Source organism: Poecilia formosa, unplaced genomic scaffold, assembly GCF_000485575.1.
Source record: "Poecilia formosa unplaced genomic scaffold, Poecilia_formosa-5.1.2 Scaffold503, whole genome shotgun sequence".
In the NCBI taxonomy this organism is placed as follows: Eukaryota; Metazoa; Chordata; class Actinopteri; order Cyprinodontiformes; family Poeciliidae; genus Poecilia; species Poecilia formosa.
This window is the reverse complement of record NW_006800442.1, coordinates 44,802-59,623: the sequence shown is the minus strand read 5'-3', so window position 1 is coordinate 59,623 and position 14,822 is coordinate 44,802. Positions and strand designations below refer to the sequence as shown.

The 14,822-nt window shown below is 39.4% G+C and overlaps 1 protein-coding gene and 1 long non-coding RNA gene across 5 annotated transcripts in view; one reads left to right on the top strand and one right to left on the bottom strand.

The window, feature by feature from the left end:
• The first annotated feature begins 789 nt into the window (after window positions 1-789).
• The window catches only part of LOC103156809 (transient receptor potential cation channel subfamily M member 5-like), a 52,170-nt gene continuing 38,137 nt past the window's right edge, over window positions 790-14,822 (top strand). For 2 of the 3 annotated variants that reach the window (XM_007578988.2, XM_016664656.1), the window contains exons 1-2: window positions 790-1,223; window positions 1,566-1,868. In XM_007578988.2, the coding sequence (XP_007579050.1) occupies window positions 1,125-1,223; window positions 1,566-1,868 (402 nt within the window). In that variant the 5' untranslated portion in view covers window positions 790-1,124. The remainder of the gene's footprint in view (window positions 1,224-1,565; window positions 1,869-14,822) is intronic. The other variant, XM_007578989.2, reaches the window with a different exon arrangement.
• LOC103156808 (uncharacterized) lies at window positions 11,929-14,472 on the bottom strand. Of its 2 annotated transcripts, XR_001659795.1 has the most exons (3): window positions 13,427-14,472; window positions 13,197-13,309; window positions 11,929-12,971 (listed from the first exon to the last, which is right to left on the bottom strand). It is a non-coding gene; the product is annotated as an uncharacterized LOC103156808 (long non-coding RNA). The 2 variants fall into 2 exon arrangements; XR_001659794.1 differs by having other exon boundaries at window positions 13,197-14,472.

Sequence of the window (14,822 nt, the reverse complement as noted above, 5' to 3'; positions counted from 1 at the left end):
TATTACATTACTACATATTGTGGTGCTATTACATAATGTTTTATGATAAGGTTATCAATTTCTGTATTTTTCAGGATTTGTATAAAATCCTCAATTACAATGGCCTTATCTGTATTCAACACTAAATAATAAAAAAAAAAAAATCTGATCCAAATTTGATCCAAAAGATAAGAGTAAGTCTCTGGTGGATAATACAAAGCAATGAGCAGAAGTGATTTTGGTACAATTTAGATAAAGAAAACAAAAATTTAGATGTTTAAAATAACTAGCTATTAATAGGCTTGTGATTAATCAGTAAATGTAAATGAAAATGGTTGCTACTCCACCTCACCTTGTAGCGACTTCAAGGAATGTAAAAATTTTAATAATTAGAAGAGCTTCAGTCATTGATGCCAACATAATCTTCTTGCAAAACAGACCTAAAACCAAACCTAATTAAAGCCATTAAATAAGATAAGTCTTTGAAGAGAAACGTCTTCTGCTCAAAAAACCACATTTGTTTTATTTTTCTGTTCAACCAGTATTATTTTTGAGATTTTCATGATTTACCCATCATAAGGCACCAGCACCAGGGTACAACCTGGACAGATTACCATACTATCATTATCATTATCATACTATCATTATCAATACCAATATTATATTTATTTTGAATCAATACCAATTATTACTCTATATTATTCCATTACGGCCTCATATAACATATGTGGCAATTAATTTTGACAATGTTGGTCACATATTGTCCACACTGATTTATCACTTGATGAAGAAATCATCAAGGTAGTATAATTTTATTCAAATCTGGATAATTTACCAACCTTACCAGCCTCAACCCATCTAGGGTGCCAAGCGACCACATCCACTGTCATGAACTAGTCTGGGGCAAAATGCTTTTGGTAGAATCCTTACCATGGTCTGAAATTCAGTGCAATCTAATTTTATAAAGATTACACACTTTGTTTTTATTTTATGTCGCATGAAGATTATTTTAAAGATGATAGTCCTCATGTATTCTATCATTTAAATGATTATGCAAAACTAAGGCAATGTATTTTTATCATTTCTATCACTCTGATGTTGTTTGTCTACTGTGTTTGTGTTAAGCTAGTAAACGTTTGAGCAGTATGGCCAGTGAGTGCACAGAGGAGCTAAAACTGGCTGTGGCCTGGAATCGAATAGACACTGCAAAAGCTGAGCTCTTCAATGGAGACATACAGTGGAAGGTATTTTTTGCTTATACTCTGTTGGAACCCCAGAGTTGTAGTTTGGCTCTAGTTTCAAACACCTTGCTCAGGGGTTCTCAAATGTTATGTTCAAATATCTAAATATCTGATAAGGTACAGATAAGAATTTTATCTGGACCTTATCAGATGAAGACAGAAAACAACGAGAAGTGTGTTAATGTTTTCATTTCAGGTTGTACGTGTTAAGATGTGTTATTGCAAGGAAATTTCTAGTTAGGTGGTCTGTGAGTGTTTACTCAATGGGTTAAGTGATCCTCTGCCTGAAAATGTTTGAAAAACACTGTTATAAACATTATTGTTTGACTTTTTTTTCACTTTCAGTATGAGGACCTTGAGGACTCCATGACAGATGCTTTGATCAATAATAAGCCCCAGTTTGTGCGTCTCTTCTGTGAGAATGGTCTCAACATCCTGGATTATTTGACAAATAATCGATTGGAGAGCTTGTATCGCTCACTGTCAGATAGCTTGCTGGCATACATTCTACTCCAGAGGCGTCTGAGTGAAAGAAAGACCCTGGCTGGATCTCAGCTCTCTGTGGATGGAGCCGCACCAGGTGCCATGGAGACTTTCCATATGGAAGTAAACACAAGTGCTTCAGCAATGGATCTTAGTTTGTTTGAGGTGAGTTTAACACTTGAGCAGCAAGTAAAAAGTAAAGTAAGGACAACAAGGAACTCAAACATATTCAATATCCAATCACTAGTTTTGTAAAGCTCTGACCTACTCGTATTGATTATAGCCAATTTGTATTCCACATTGAGAAATATAATGTAACAATGTTTTTTTTTACTTTCTTCATTAACTTAAATTAGTTTGTCCTAAAATATAACTGTTATGCTTCAATAAAAACCTGAAGTTCTCTCTCATATCTACATAATTGAAAATGTGAAAAAACAACAAGATTCTCCAAGGTAGATTTTCTGTCACATACAACAAGCTTTTAATACTGGATAATCCATCTTGTGTGATTTAAAACACACTAACGATTAACTTCTAGTATTTTCCACAGCGACTCAATTCCAAAGCAACTCAATGCTACATGGAGTGTTGTTGGATCCAGAGTGCATGCAGAGTCAGAGGCAGGAGATGAAATCAAGATAATTAAATTAATAAATAAATGCAAAACTCTCTGAGGCACCAAGGAATACAGGACTAGAAACAGGCAGGTTAAGCATAAGGCAGAGAGCCCTAAAGCCAGGTATACTAATGAAAAGGAGACTAATGAACATGAGAGGAAGCTGAGGAGAAAGTGAACAATAGGAGAAGCCTGAACACTAATCAAAGAAAGTGCAAGAATATTCCTTCTGAATATGAAGGAATGAACTGCAATAGCGAGACCTAGGCTGAAAATGAATTAACAAGAAAATAATTAAAAAAAAAAAACACACACACAGACGGACTGCAAAATTCAAACACCCCACGATAATGACAAGTCAGTGAATCTTCTGCCCATCAATACTTGTCAGAGTTTTTTACTTCTACCCTGTTATAGATAAAACTGCCTTCAAGAATGCTGGTAACTAGTAATGTGCGGTTAGGTCTCACCACTGACTTCAGTGGTGTCTATATGAAGTGTCTATATATAAAATCCAAATTAAATTTATAAAATATATAAATGTATAAAATCCAAAATAAATCCTTATGTTTTAATTTTGGCCATATTGAAACATTTAGTTATTTTAAAGCCATGTCATTGTGCTTTAATAAATTCCATACAGTTCAATTTGTAACATAAGGTCAAATTAGATTTTTAAAATCTAACTGCTCAAGCTCACATAGGCAATGACAGTGGGACCTAGAGGTGTGTAGTTGGGAGGAATGGACTCCCTGATCTGAACCCAACTGGTGTTCTGTTGTTGGACTTCTGTGCCCATCATGGATTGTCCACAACGAACACCATGTTCAGGCATAGGGGCGTATATATGTGCAATTGGTGCCAGGACACTCTAGGTCGCAGTTTAATGATCGATTTATCGTTGTTTCATCTGTTCTGTGGCCGTATGTCTTGGACACTCAGGTGAAGAGAGGTGCGGAGCTGTCCGCTGACCACTACCTGGTGGTGAGTTGGCTCTGGTGGTGGGGGAGGATGCTGGTCAGACCTGGCAGGGCCAAATGTGTTGTGAGGGTCTGCTGGGAACGTCTGGCAGAGTCCCCTGTGAGACGGAGCTTTAACTTGGAAATGTAGGTATTACTAATTTTGTGCTGTGCTCCACAGCAAAGGGAACTCAAAACCACTTATTTCTCGCTCTCTGTATCAGCCAACTCACGGACTCGTTGTCAGAGCAACCAACAACAATGCTATTTTATGTCTTATAATTCAACACCAAAAAAACACTCAAATATTTCCCACATAAAGAACAACATTCAGCCTGTTGCAGTAGTATGTTTTTAGGCTTAATGTTGTATTTGATGGCTACCAGCAGTCGGCTTAGGTAGTTGCTGAGGCAAAAACTCAGGTGTGGGAGGAGTTTGGAGAGGCCATGGAGAAAGACTTCTGCACGGTTTTGAGGCAATTCTGGTCCACCATCCAGCATCTCAGGATTGAAAAGCAGTACAGCACCAGCACTGTTTATACCGGGGATGGTGTGCTGTTGACCTTGACTTGGGACATTGTGGGCCAGTGGGCAGAATACTTTGAAGACCTCCTCAATCCCATCAACATGCTGTAGGAAGTGTTGAGGAAGCAGAGCCTAGCGACTCTTCAATCTCTGGGGGTGAGGTCACAGAGGTGGTCAAAGAGCTCCTCAACGGCAAGATTGGGGTGGATAAGATTCGCCCTGAGTTTCTTAAGGCTCTGGATCCTGCAGGGTTGTGTTGGTTGGTGCAACTCTGCAACATTGCATGGACATCGGGGGCAGTTCCTCTGGATTAGCAGACCATGGTGGTGGTCCCCCTATTCAAAAAGGGGGACCAGAGTGTGTGATCTAATTTACAGTGGGATCACACTCTTAAGCCTCCCTGGCAAGGTCTATTCAGGTGTTCCAGAGAGGAGGTTCTGTTGGATAGTCAAACCTCGGATTCAGGAAGAGCAGTGTGGTTTTGGTCCTGGTCGTGGAACGCTGGGCCAGCTCTGCACCCTCAGCAGGGTCCTGGAGGGTGTGTGGGAGTTCACCCAACTGGTCTACATGTGTTTTGTGGACTTGGAGAAGGTGTTCGACTGTGTCCCTCTGTGAGCACTGTGGGAGGTTCTCCAGGAGTATAGGGTACAAGGCTCTTTGATATGGGCTGTTAGGTCTCTGTCCAATGCCAGAGTCTGGTCCCAGGGGTGCCACCAGAAATCTTGGGCCCCATGACAAAAAATTAAATTGGGGCCCCACTGCTGCTACAATTTCTTGTGTCTATTTGACCCATAAAAGACCTCAAAATTTAAAGGCTTGCAACTGCCCTGCATTCTTTGGATACTAGCACAATATTTACTGCTAATGAACTTTACATGCAACAGTCCACATGCTGTATGCAAATAGGTTGCTTACATTTTTTATTAGTTTTAGCTTCCTGAAAGGTCTCTCCCCATGAGCAACAGTCATAGGCAACATACAAAAATATAAATAAATGCAGTTGCATTTCATTCAAGCTGCAGTATATAACTTTAATAAAAAATATGTTTTCTCTATATTTGTTAAAGTTGTCACCATGTTGTGACAGTTTATTATGAGACAGAAAATCTGTGAAAAAAATCAATCTCTTCCATTTCCTCCCTAAACTACTATTGCTAGCTAAAGTAATGCTACGGTCTGGCCAAAAACAGCCAATCAGAACTAGGAGGAGGTCACTCACTGCTGTACTAATGGCGGAGAAACAACTTATCGGTACAGGAAAACCATTTATCTGCCATCAATGGTAACTATGTTAGCTAGACAGAGCATTCACAGCAGGCTGTGCTAGCTGCAGCATAGCACAGAGCAAGTGGGAGGAAAGATGAGCAGCCACATGAGACTGTGATTTACAGCACTAAAACTCGCCTCCTGCTTCTGTTGTTGTTTCTAGATAGCACTGGGAGAAGGCAGAGGAAATACATTTTTCACAGATTATCTCTCATGTCATATTTTCACAACATGTATATATAACTGGAGAAATACCAGGGCCTCAGAGAGGAACTGGAGAAGGCCTGGAAGGTGAAGACCACAGTGGTGCCTGTGGTCATCGGGGCCCTCGGGGCAGTCACCCCCAAACTGGAGCAGTGGCTCAAACAGATCCCAGGAACAACATCAGACATCTCAGTCCAGAAATGTGCAGTTCTAGGCACAGCCAAGATACTGGAGGAGAAACCTCAAGCTCCCAGGCCTCTGGTAGAGGACCCGAGCTCAGAGGATGAAAGAGACCACCCGCGGAGGGTGAGAAGGGAATTTTTTATATAAACTTACATACTGCAGCTTGGAGAGGACAGGTCAGGAGGGACGTGGTAACAGATATTTGCAATTTAAATGCAAGTTTAGGTAAAACTATTTGGACTGCTTCCAGTCCAGACAGTAGGCTGTTTTTATCATCACTATATAAAGATTGTTTGAATTTCTGTCAGTAATAAATGTATTGTTTTTGTTGTGTAATTGTAAGAAGAGCACAGACACAGAGAAATCCCCTACAGACTCAATGGAATGATGCTAACTAGCTGTTATTGAATACAGTGTTGCTCACCTTTATCACTGGGACGGGGGCAGAGGCGGGGGGACCTCCACAATTTCATTATTTATCTTTTGTTCATAGAAATAAAATAAAAACATCAGGGTCCTGTCAAATACAAAATTAATCATATTGTATTCTCAAAGGTTGTTTTTAACAGTAAAAATTTAATGTTACACTTCCCAGACCAAAAAACACACATCCGTTTTTGCCCTGAAGCCCCACTATGTGCTTTAAATGGTTCCTTCCTGTTTGGAGCGCTTGAGAGTGACGCTGTTCAGCTGCAGTCAGTAGAAGCTGCAGCCACGAACGACTGTCAGTTACTATGCTGCTAAGAAAAGCTATAAAATCAGGTTTTCAAAAACAAAATAGAGAGAGAGAGAGAGAGAGAAAGGCAAGAGTGTTGATTTATAACCTAGTTTTTCTCCGAGGTGGGTAGACTGTGTGAGATTATCAACCATTTAGCTGAGTTAGTTTAGCTACAGACTGCTGTTTGCCTCCATTTCACTAGCATTTTATGAATTAAGGAAAAAAAATTACCAACATATTCATATATTTAACTTTGTTCCCTGTACCTTACCAATTAACAACAGGTGAGTCAGTCAGCAGCAGTTATAACACACGTCCCTCCTGACCCGTCCTCTCTTGAGTGAATTTAAAGCTCCAGTATGTAACTTTTATATAAATATTATTTTCACATCTTTGTTAAAACTGTCATTATGTTGTGACAGTATGGTCTGAGAGGTAATCTGCTAAAAATCTATTTCCTCTGCCTCTCTCATGGGTCTCTAGAAACAACCAGTCAGTGGCAGGAGAGTTTTAGTGCTGTCAATCACAATCTCGTTTGGTGCTTCTCATCCTTCCTCGCCCTTGATTTGTGCCGTGCTGCAGCTAGCATAGCACAGAGCTGTGCAGATTCAAACTGTGAATGCTCAGTTTAGTTAGCATAGCTACCAATGATGGCAGATAAACGGTTTCTTGTAATGATAAGTTGTTTCTCCACCATTAGCACATTTAGCAGTGAGTGAATGAGGATAATTGACAGCACTAAGACCCTCCTACTAGTTCTGATTGGTTGTTTTGGTCAGAACGGTGCATTACTTTAACCAGTAATAGTAATTCAGGAAGGAGATGGAGGAGATTGATTGTTTTCACAGATTATCTGTCTCATAACAAACTGCTATGATATCATGACAGCTTTAACAAATATGGAGAAAACATATTTTTTATTAAAGTTATGTACTGCAGCTTGAATAAAATGCAACTACATAGGATTTTTGAGAAGTCTGGATTGCTTTGCTATGTAAAGTTGCATTTTGCTTTTGACTGTTGCTCATGGGGAGACATTTCAGTATCTAAAACTAATAGAAAAAAATTAAGCAACCTACTTGCTTAATTCTGGATGTGGACTGTAGGATGTTAAATTCATGAGCAGTAAATATTGTGCTAATTATCAGAATTGAACCAAAGAAAGCAAGGCAGATGCAGGCCTTTAAAATTGTGATGCTTTTTATGGGTCAAATAGACTCAAACAAATTGTAAAAGGAGCTGCGTGGGGGGCCCAATCTAATTTTTTGTCAGGGGGCCCAAGATTTCTGGCGGCGCCCCTGGACGGGGGTAAGGGGTTTATGCTGGTATGGTGGTTATAACTGCTGCTGACTGGCTCATCTGCTGTTAAGTGTGGTAAAACGTACAGGGACAAGTTAATATATATGAATATGTTGGTAACTTCTTTTCCCCTTAATTCATTAAATTAAGTGGAGGGAAACAGTAGTCTGTAGCTAAGCTAAGTGTGCTAACTGGTTGACAATCTCTTGGAGAAAAACTGGGTTACAAACCGAAACTCTTGTCTTTTTCTCTCTACTTTTTTTGAAAACCTGACTTTATAATTTTTCTTGGCAGCACAGTAACTTCCATAGTGGTTCTGGTCTTGTTTTTACTGCTGCTGAACACCATCATCGTCAAGCGTGCTAAGCAGGAACAAACCATTTATTGCAGCTCCAAAGGGGTTCAGGGCAAATATAGATGTGTGCTTTTTTGTCTGGGAGAGGCAACATTTAATTTTTACTGCTAAAAACAATTTTTAAAAACCGAATAGGACTAATTTTGTAATAGACAGGGCCCCAAATTTTTTCTATTTCTATGAAAAAAACAAAAAAAAAAATAAAAAACTATTTTGTGGGGAGCCCCCCTGTCGGTCAGGAGGAGCCCTTGGAATTGTCCTAACTCCCCCTCTATATGACGCCCCTGTCTGGTCCACATTGCCGGCAGTAAGTCGGACTTGTTTCCCGTGAGAGTTGGACTCGGCCAAGGCTGCCCTCACCGATTCCGTTCATAACACGATACACACACAAAGTTGGTGACAAAAACACTGTACATTATATACACTGCTCAAAAAAATAAAGGGAACACTCAAATAACACATCCTAGATCTGAATGAATGAAATATTATCATTGAATACTTTGTTCTGTACAAAGTTGAATGAGCTGACAACAAAATCACACAAAAATCATCAATGGAAATCAAATTTATTAACCAATGGAGGCCTGGATTTGGAGCCACACACACAATTAACGTGAAATGTTCCCTTTATTTTTTTGAGCAGTATACATAAGCTAAATTATGGAAAATTAGTTCATATATTAAATGTTTTTGGTTTTTTTAACCATTTTATTCGCGACAGACAGGAACATGCTCCAATAGAACGGCAGCCAGGGCAGTTAGCGAGAGGTGAGCCACTGACCGCACGTCACTGGTTATGAAGGGTATGAAAGGTTATGAAAAACTGCCACAACATATTGTGGCAGTTTTTCTTGAGGAAATAAATAATGGTACAGAAATTATTTAGACCGTAACATGCGCAGTCCGCTGCATATTAAATACGGACGCGGCTCCGCCGCTGCGAAGAAATAAACAACAAATGGAGTTAAAAGACAATATCCCTACGCCCAGAAGGAGAGCGGCGCTCAGAAGCTCAGCAGACGGAGACGTGAAACCACGCAAAAAGATCCTCGTAAAAGCGCACTCCCCGGCCGCATAGGGTAAAAAGCTCGTAGAGTTCAATTGATCGGTTTGGATCAGACAGATCCAATGAACCAATGAACCAGCACAGATTTCTCTGTAGATGCGAACCAGGAGGAATTTGTGAAGCTGTGCGTTCAGACCGCAGCAGGTGAAGTGCTGGTAATTTAAGAGGAGTCGTTTCATTTATTATAAGTTATTGGGGCCACAGTCAGTGGTTTGAGTCACTATGGAGAAAAAGTTAGATGCATTTATCTGCTTTATGTGTGATGGGATCTGGATTCACGGCTCAACTGGGTGAATATTTACTAAACCGCATAAAAATGCGCCACAATAGCCGATGTTAATATGATTATAATTTGACGGGTAAAAATAGAACATGACCGAGGGTTTTTTTTTTGTTTTTTTTTTAAATGCTGTCGGTCAAAATGATGGGGAACAAAAAAGTCTAGCGCCGGCCCTGCATGAAGGTCTACAGTCGCTCTGCTGCGCATCTCTTGAGGTTCTGCAGTAATAACTACTATTCACAGCCACTCACCTCCAGCCCAGATCCTGTCAGCAGTGGGGCAAACTGCCTGGTAGTAACATCAGGTTAAGGAGAAGCAGAGAGTGAACAGTGAGCAGGCGGTACCAGGACTTTGAAGTGGATCACAGTGACAGCCGGTTCCGTTACTCTATATCAGGATATCTGATTCTGACCCACTGCGGTGGGACCGACTCAGGCTGCCTGTAGTGAACCGGGCATTTAGTCCAGCACTGGGGCAGAATGATAAAATTAAAGTCAGAAGCTTTCTCTGCAGCCAAACTATTTCTGTGGTTGGGGGGGCGGGGGTTCTGCTATTACAAGGATGAGTAATGATAATCAGCAAGAATTTCTATAACACAAAATGAAATATAGCAGGGGTGGCCAAGTCCAGTCCTCGAGAGCTACCATCCTGCAAGTTTTAGAAGTATCCTTACTCCAACAGACCAGGATCAGCTCTACAAAGGCCTGATAACGAGCCATTCATTTGATTCAGGAGTGTTGAAGCAGGGATGCATCTGAAAGTTGCAGGATGGTGGCTCTCGAGGACTGGACTTGGCCACCCCTGAAATATAGGAATAAGGTGGATGTTGGGTGTAGCTACTTGGTCATTAAAATCAATTCCATAAAGGTCAGGTTAGTTCTTCAGAACCCCACATGAAGTTTGGGGGTCTGAAATAATGTCTCTAGAGAAAATGGTGACCTCTGTGCACTCTGCATTTCGGTATCTCCATCGACATAAGTTACATCCTTTTATGCTATGTTTGAATTTACAGAGGTTCTGTGAGCAACTCATTCTTTTACAAATGTTTGTAGAAGCACACTCTTCTACAAACACACTCAGTGGTGGATTTTATACACCAGTCGACATGGAAGTTATTGGAAAACCTGAATTCATCAAATTCAAGCGATGGCCCACACTTGTAGCAATAAAGTGAATTTTTCTATGATTGCTCTGTGACTCATTACAACCATAATTGATTTAACATATTTGATTTATTTCAGTATGCTTTGCATGTTATGCTAAGGACCACACTCTAAAAAATAATCCTGTAAATTTACAGTAACATACTGGCAGCTATAGACGCCAGAAGTTTACTGTAAATCCACAGTTGCTGTACTGTAATTAATCTTGAAGGTAGATTACAGTTCTTTCACAGAACGGTAAAATACTGGCGTCTATAGCTGCCAGAAGTTTAGCGTTCTTTCGAAAGAACGGTAATCTACCGTTTTTCTGAAAGAACGATAAAATAAAAAAAATACTGGTAGCTACAGACGCCAGGTTTTTTTTTTTTTACCGTCCTTTCAGAAAAACGGTAAAAAAATAAAAAAAAAAGCTGGCGTCTGTAGCTACCAGTATTTAACTGGACATTTACCTTTTCAATCCTGTAATTATCTTTTAAAGTGGTGTACTGTAAGTAAATACTGTAATGACGCCAACACACCGCAGACGTAGTACCGCCAACAGGGTTTATTAGAAATAAGAGCGAGCAGCTGTGCCTCTAACAAACCGTTACACTCAACTGAATAGCTTCACTGCTAAAAACACACTGAACTCTCCGCTCTTCCGGTGTTCTGTCAGCATCTGTCCGGGTCCTCCCGCTCCCCTGATTCCCCGCCCAAATGACAGGTCCACCACATGTGAGTGGGAGTCAGCAGTCAGACAGGGGAACCCCATAACACTCTACACATAACAGTGATCACAATGCAACTTATAACAAATACACATAACCATATGGAGCCCAGCAGAAGTAAAATACAGAATCGTTAAAATACTACGGTGGCCGACAGGTGCAAACGCACAGCAAACAAAAAAAACAAATGCAACAAAGAAAAGACGCAAACAAAAAATACATGTAAAAAATATAGAAAAATAAGTGTTCCAGACCACTAGAGCTTTGTGTCTGAGTTCAGGGTCTTTCATCCTTTCAAGCTTATGTGCTTGAGAAACGACCCAGTCTACGGAAGTGGGGTCCTGCGAAGGCAGAGCATTGCAGAGAGAAGCTGCAGCTAGCTGCCTAGCCTCCACCTCGGGTTATGTTGCTTAGCAACCGTGACACAACATGATTTAAACAATGTTTATAGGCGAGAATGTAGATGTACAAATCTCACATTTCTGCTCGGTTCATCAGTGCGTCACCTAATTGCAATATCTGTCCAACGTTTTCGGAGCCGTCTGCTCCCGCTGTATTAACACCCAGCTCCCCTCGCCTGCTGCCAGCTGGTCCAGGTTTAGAACACCTGACTCATTTGGGCTTTCCCAAATGACAGTTAAACACATATATTAAGTCAGGTAACATCTAGTTGTAATATTTTGGTTCACTCAAATATTTAATATATTCCCTGAGCAAATCGGTTTGACTGATTAAAGTTAAGTCTAAAAACATATTAGTACAGTCTTAGTTTTATGATAGAACATTAATACCTAACCCAGTGTAAGCTTCTTAGAAGTGCTACAATTGATGCGGTTCTAAAATGCATAATCAGAACTTCACATAACACAGAAGAGGATGTGATAAGTAACCGTCAGAACAGAATTTTTATTTAAAGGCACCAAACCACATATATTTCCAGTATATTCAAACATTCAAAATGAACACAAAACCATTCCTCAGAGAACTGGTAAAAAATAGGCCTTCAAAGTCCATACATAGTTTCACCAACACTGGAATAAAAATTGAAGACTTTCAGTTTACAGTGACATAAACTGGGTTTAACTCATTAATTTTTACAATCTTATGAACATAAAAACACAGTTCTTAAAGAAATATCCATGCTTTGGGTATCACTAAACAAATCAAAGAAAAATTACTTCCAAAACCTAAAATTCAACATGGCTGAAATAATGTGGAATTCTAACAGGGTTTTAAAATGTGAACTATTAATGGTTTTCAAGAGTCCAAGTGGCACTTACTTTATTAGATGCAGATGAAGGCACCGTCCAACATGGAAAAAAGACAATACAATTTAGATCCTAAATAATATGGAAACAGAAAGATTTCAAAGAAAAGAAAACAACAACTAACCTGAATGAGATGCCACTCAAAGTCCATCATGTTTTTGATGAAGGTGGAAACCTGAACATTGACCGTCACTTTTTCTTTTGAATGGTCTTTCTTGTGTTTTTGGATACCATCTTCCCATGACCGGTTTTTGTGCCCCTTTCTGGGTTAATCCCAATGAAGCGACTAAAAAACAAAATTAAAAATGGGAAAATTCCTGAGAATACAAATGGTGAGGCATTTTGAATACAGCTGGTACAATATATAAATAAAGCTGTTTTTATTACATAAAGAGAAAACATCACCACCTTTGCCAAATGTCAATCATAACTTGCTTTAGTACTTTAAAACCATGTCATTTTAAAAAAAGAAAAAATATACAGGAATGGTTTTACCGTTGAATGAAGCAGTCTTGGCTGCCTCATTGGAGGCTGAAGATGAAGATGGACAACACTGTGCTGTCTGGAATGTTGGCTGGACCCTCTCAAAGACAATATGGCCTTCAATGCTGACCATGCAGAAAACTGCTTGCCACAGGGACTGTAATAAACCAAGTCCTTAATTGGAAGAACATAAAACAAATCCTCTTATTGATACAGTATGCATTTAAATGATCATCATAATAAAGAGTGTCCACTCTGCCAGGTAAAGTAAAAGCAAGGATCTTAAACTCCTCAATTGTCGTGCAAGTCACATCATTGTTGAAAACTGTAGGCTGGATTAATTTACAGACGTACAGAAGTTGAATGAGAAGTGTGCTTTCAAAGTTCATCAAAAGCTACCTTGGATGATCTTGTGAAGTGTCTTGGGTGCTGCTCTTGTTTTCACCAACATGCAGGAGGACGAGCTGTCCTGGTTGCACGGCAATGAGGAAGGTTTCAAAGCTAGCTTGCATCTTTGACAAATAATAAAAATTATTAAATATATGTAGTAGCACAGCTACATTCAGATAGCAAACAAAGACAATAAGAAAGTGCTTCTACAAAGCAGAATCATTAGAATAACCACATACCTGCACATATCTGAAAACATGGTCCACAGTTTGACATGAGCTGTTTTGGATTCTTCTTGTGGCCTTTGGATGTAGGACGAAGCACATGAACCAACGGAAGAATGCCTGGTTTTCCCAGCCTGGAGGAACAACAGGATAAATAGGAGACACATTAGGATAAAAAAAATACAGATTTTAAAGAGAAGTGAGCAAAACTAACCAGACCCAACAACATACTTTGTCCACCCGGTTTACCCTGGAGAGCATTTCTTACCACCTACAACATAAAGCATAAAAATGTCAGAAAAAATTACCATGAACACAACTCAGACATTAGGCATTATAGAAATTAGTCAGCTTATAGAAACATTCTGGAGAGGATTTCTTCTACCAACCTGTCAGAAGAAATGTGTTGAAGTCATCATAACAGGCTTCAGTCACCAACATGAAGTACTAATGAAGAAAAAAGAGGCAGCCAATGTCATTATTTATTATAATTATTATTTATAGAGACAAAAACATTTTGGCTTAGCTTTGAACGCATAGATCAAACCACCGGTCCAGCACAGCCACTCTCCCCATTATGCCGTCTATAGCCGGAAACTTCAAGAAAACGACTCCGCAGCTAAATAATGTTCACTCAAACTGCCTTTCTGACAGTTTTAATGTTTGTTTAACCACCGACACCCCGTGCTACACCTGCTTGGCTAGCTTTAGCTGCTAACAAAAATAATAACCAAGGGTGCTCACGTCAAGTCCTCGAGAGGTCCTGCAACTTTTCGATGCATCTTTACTCCAACAGACCAGGATCATCTCTGAATGGACCTGCTAACCAGCCTTTCATTTGATTCAGGTGTGTTAATTGGAGCAGGGAAGCATCTGAAAGTTGCAGGATAGCAGCTCTCAAGGACTGGACTTGAGCACCCCTGTACTGAACAGTCATACCGCGATATTCAAACAAATAAACTTACGTCAAGCATAAGTTGATACTGTTGCGCAAACAGAAAGCTAATGCATTCATTAAAAATAATCAAAATCAAAAACCAGTGATTCTTGAGAATAGGGACAAAACATGAATATGGATAAAGCACAAAATCTGAATAAAATATACACAAAATGTAATTTTTTCAAATATCTGACTAAACTAACCTGGGTCATGTGAGCACAACAATGTATGTTTTCCTGGTGTTTGCTGAATATTTTTTTATTTCAAACATTGTAGTCGGTGGATGATGCCTGTAAAATCCGTTGTCCAGGAGCAGAACTCAATAATAGTTTAAAACAATTAAAGAAATACAAAAATTATACATTATGACAATTAAGTATATAAATAATTATAAAAGTATCAATAAATTGAATTAAAAATAATTTGTAGATATCTTCCAACTCCGTTGAAAAGAATGTAAAAAAATAAAAA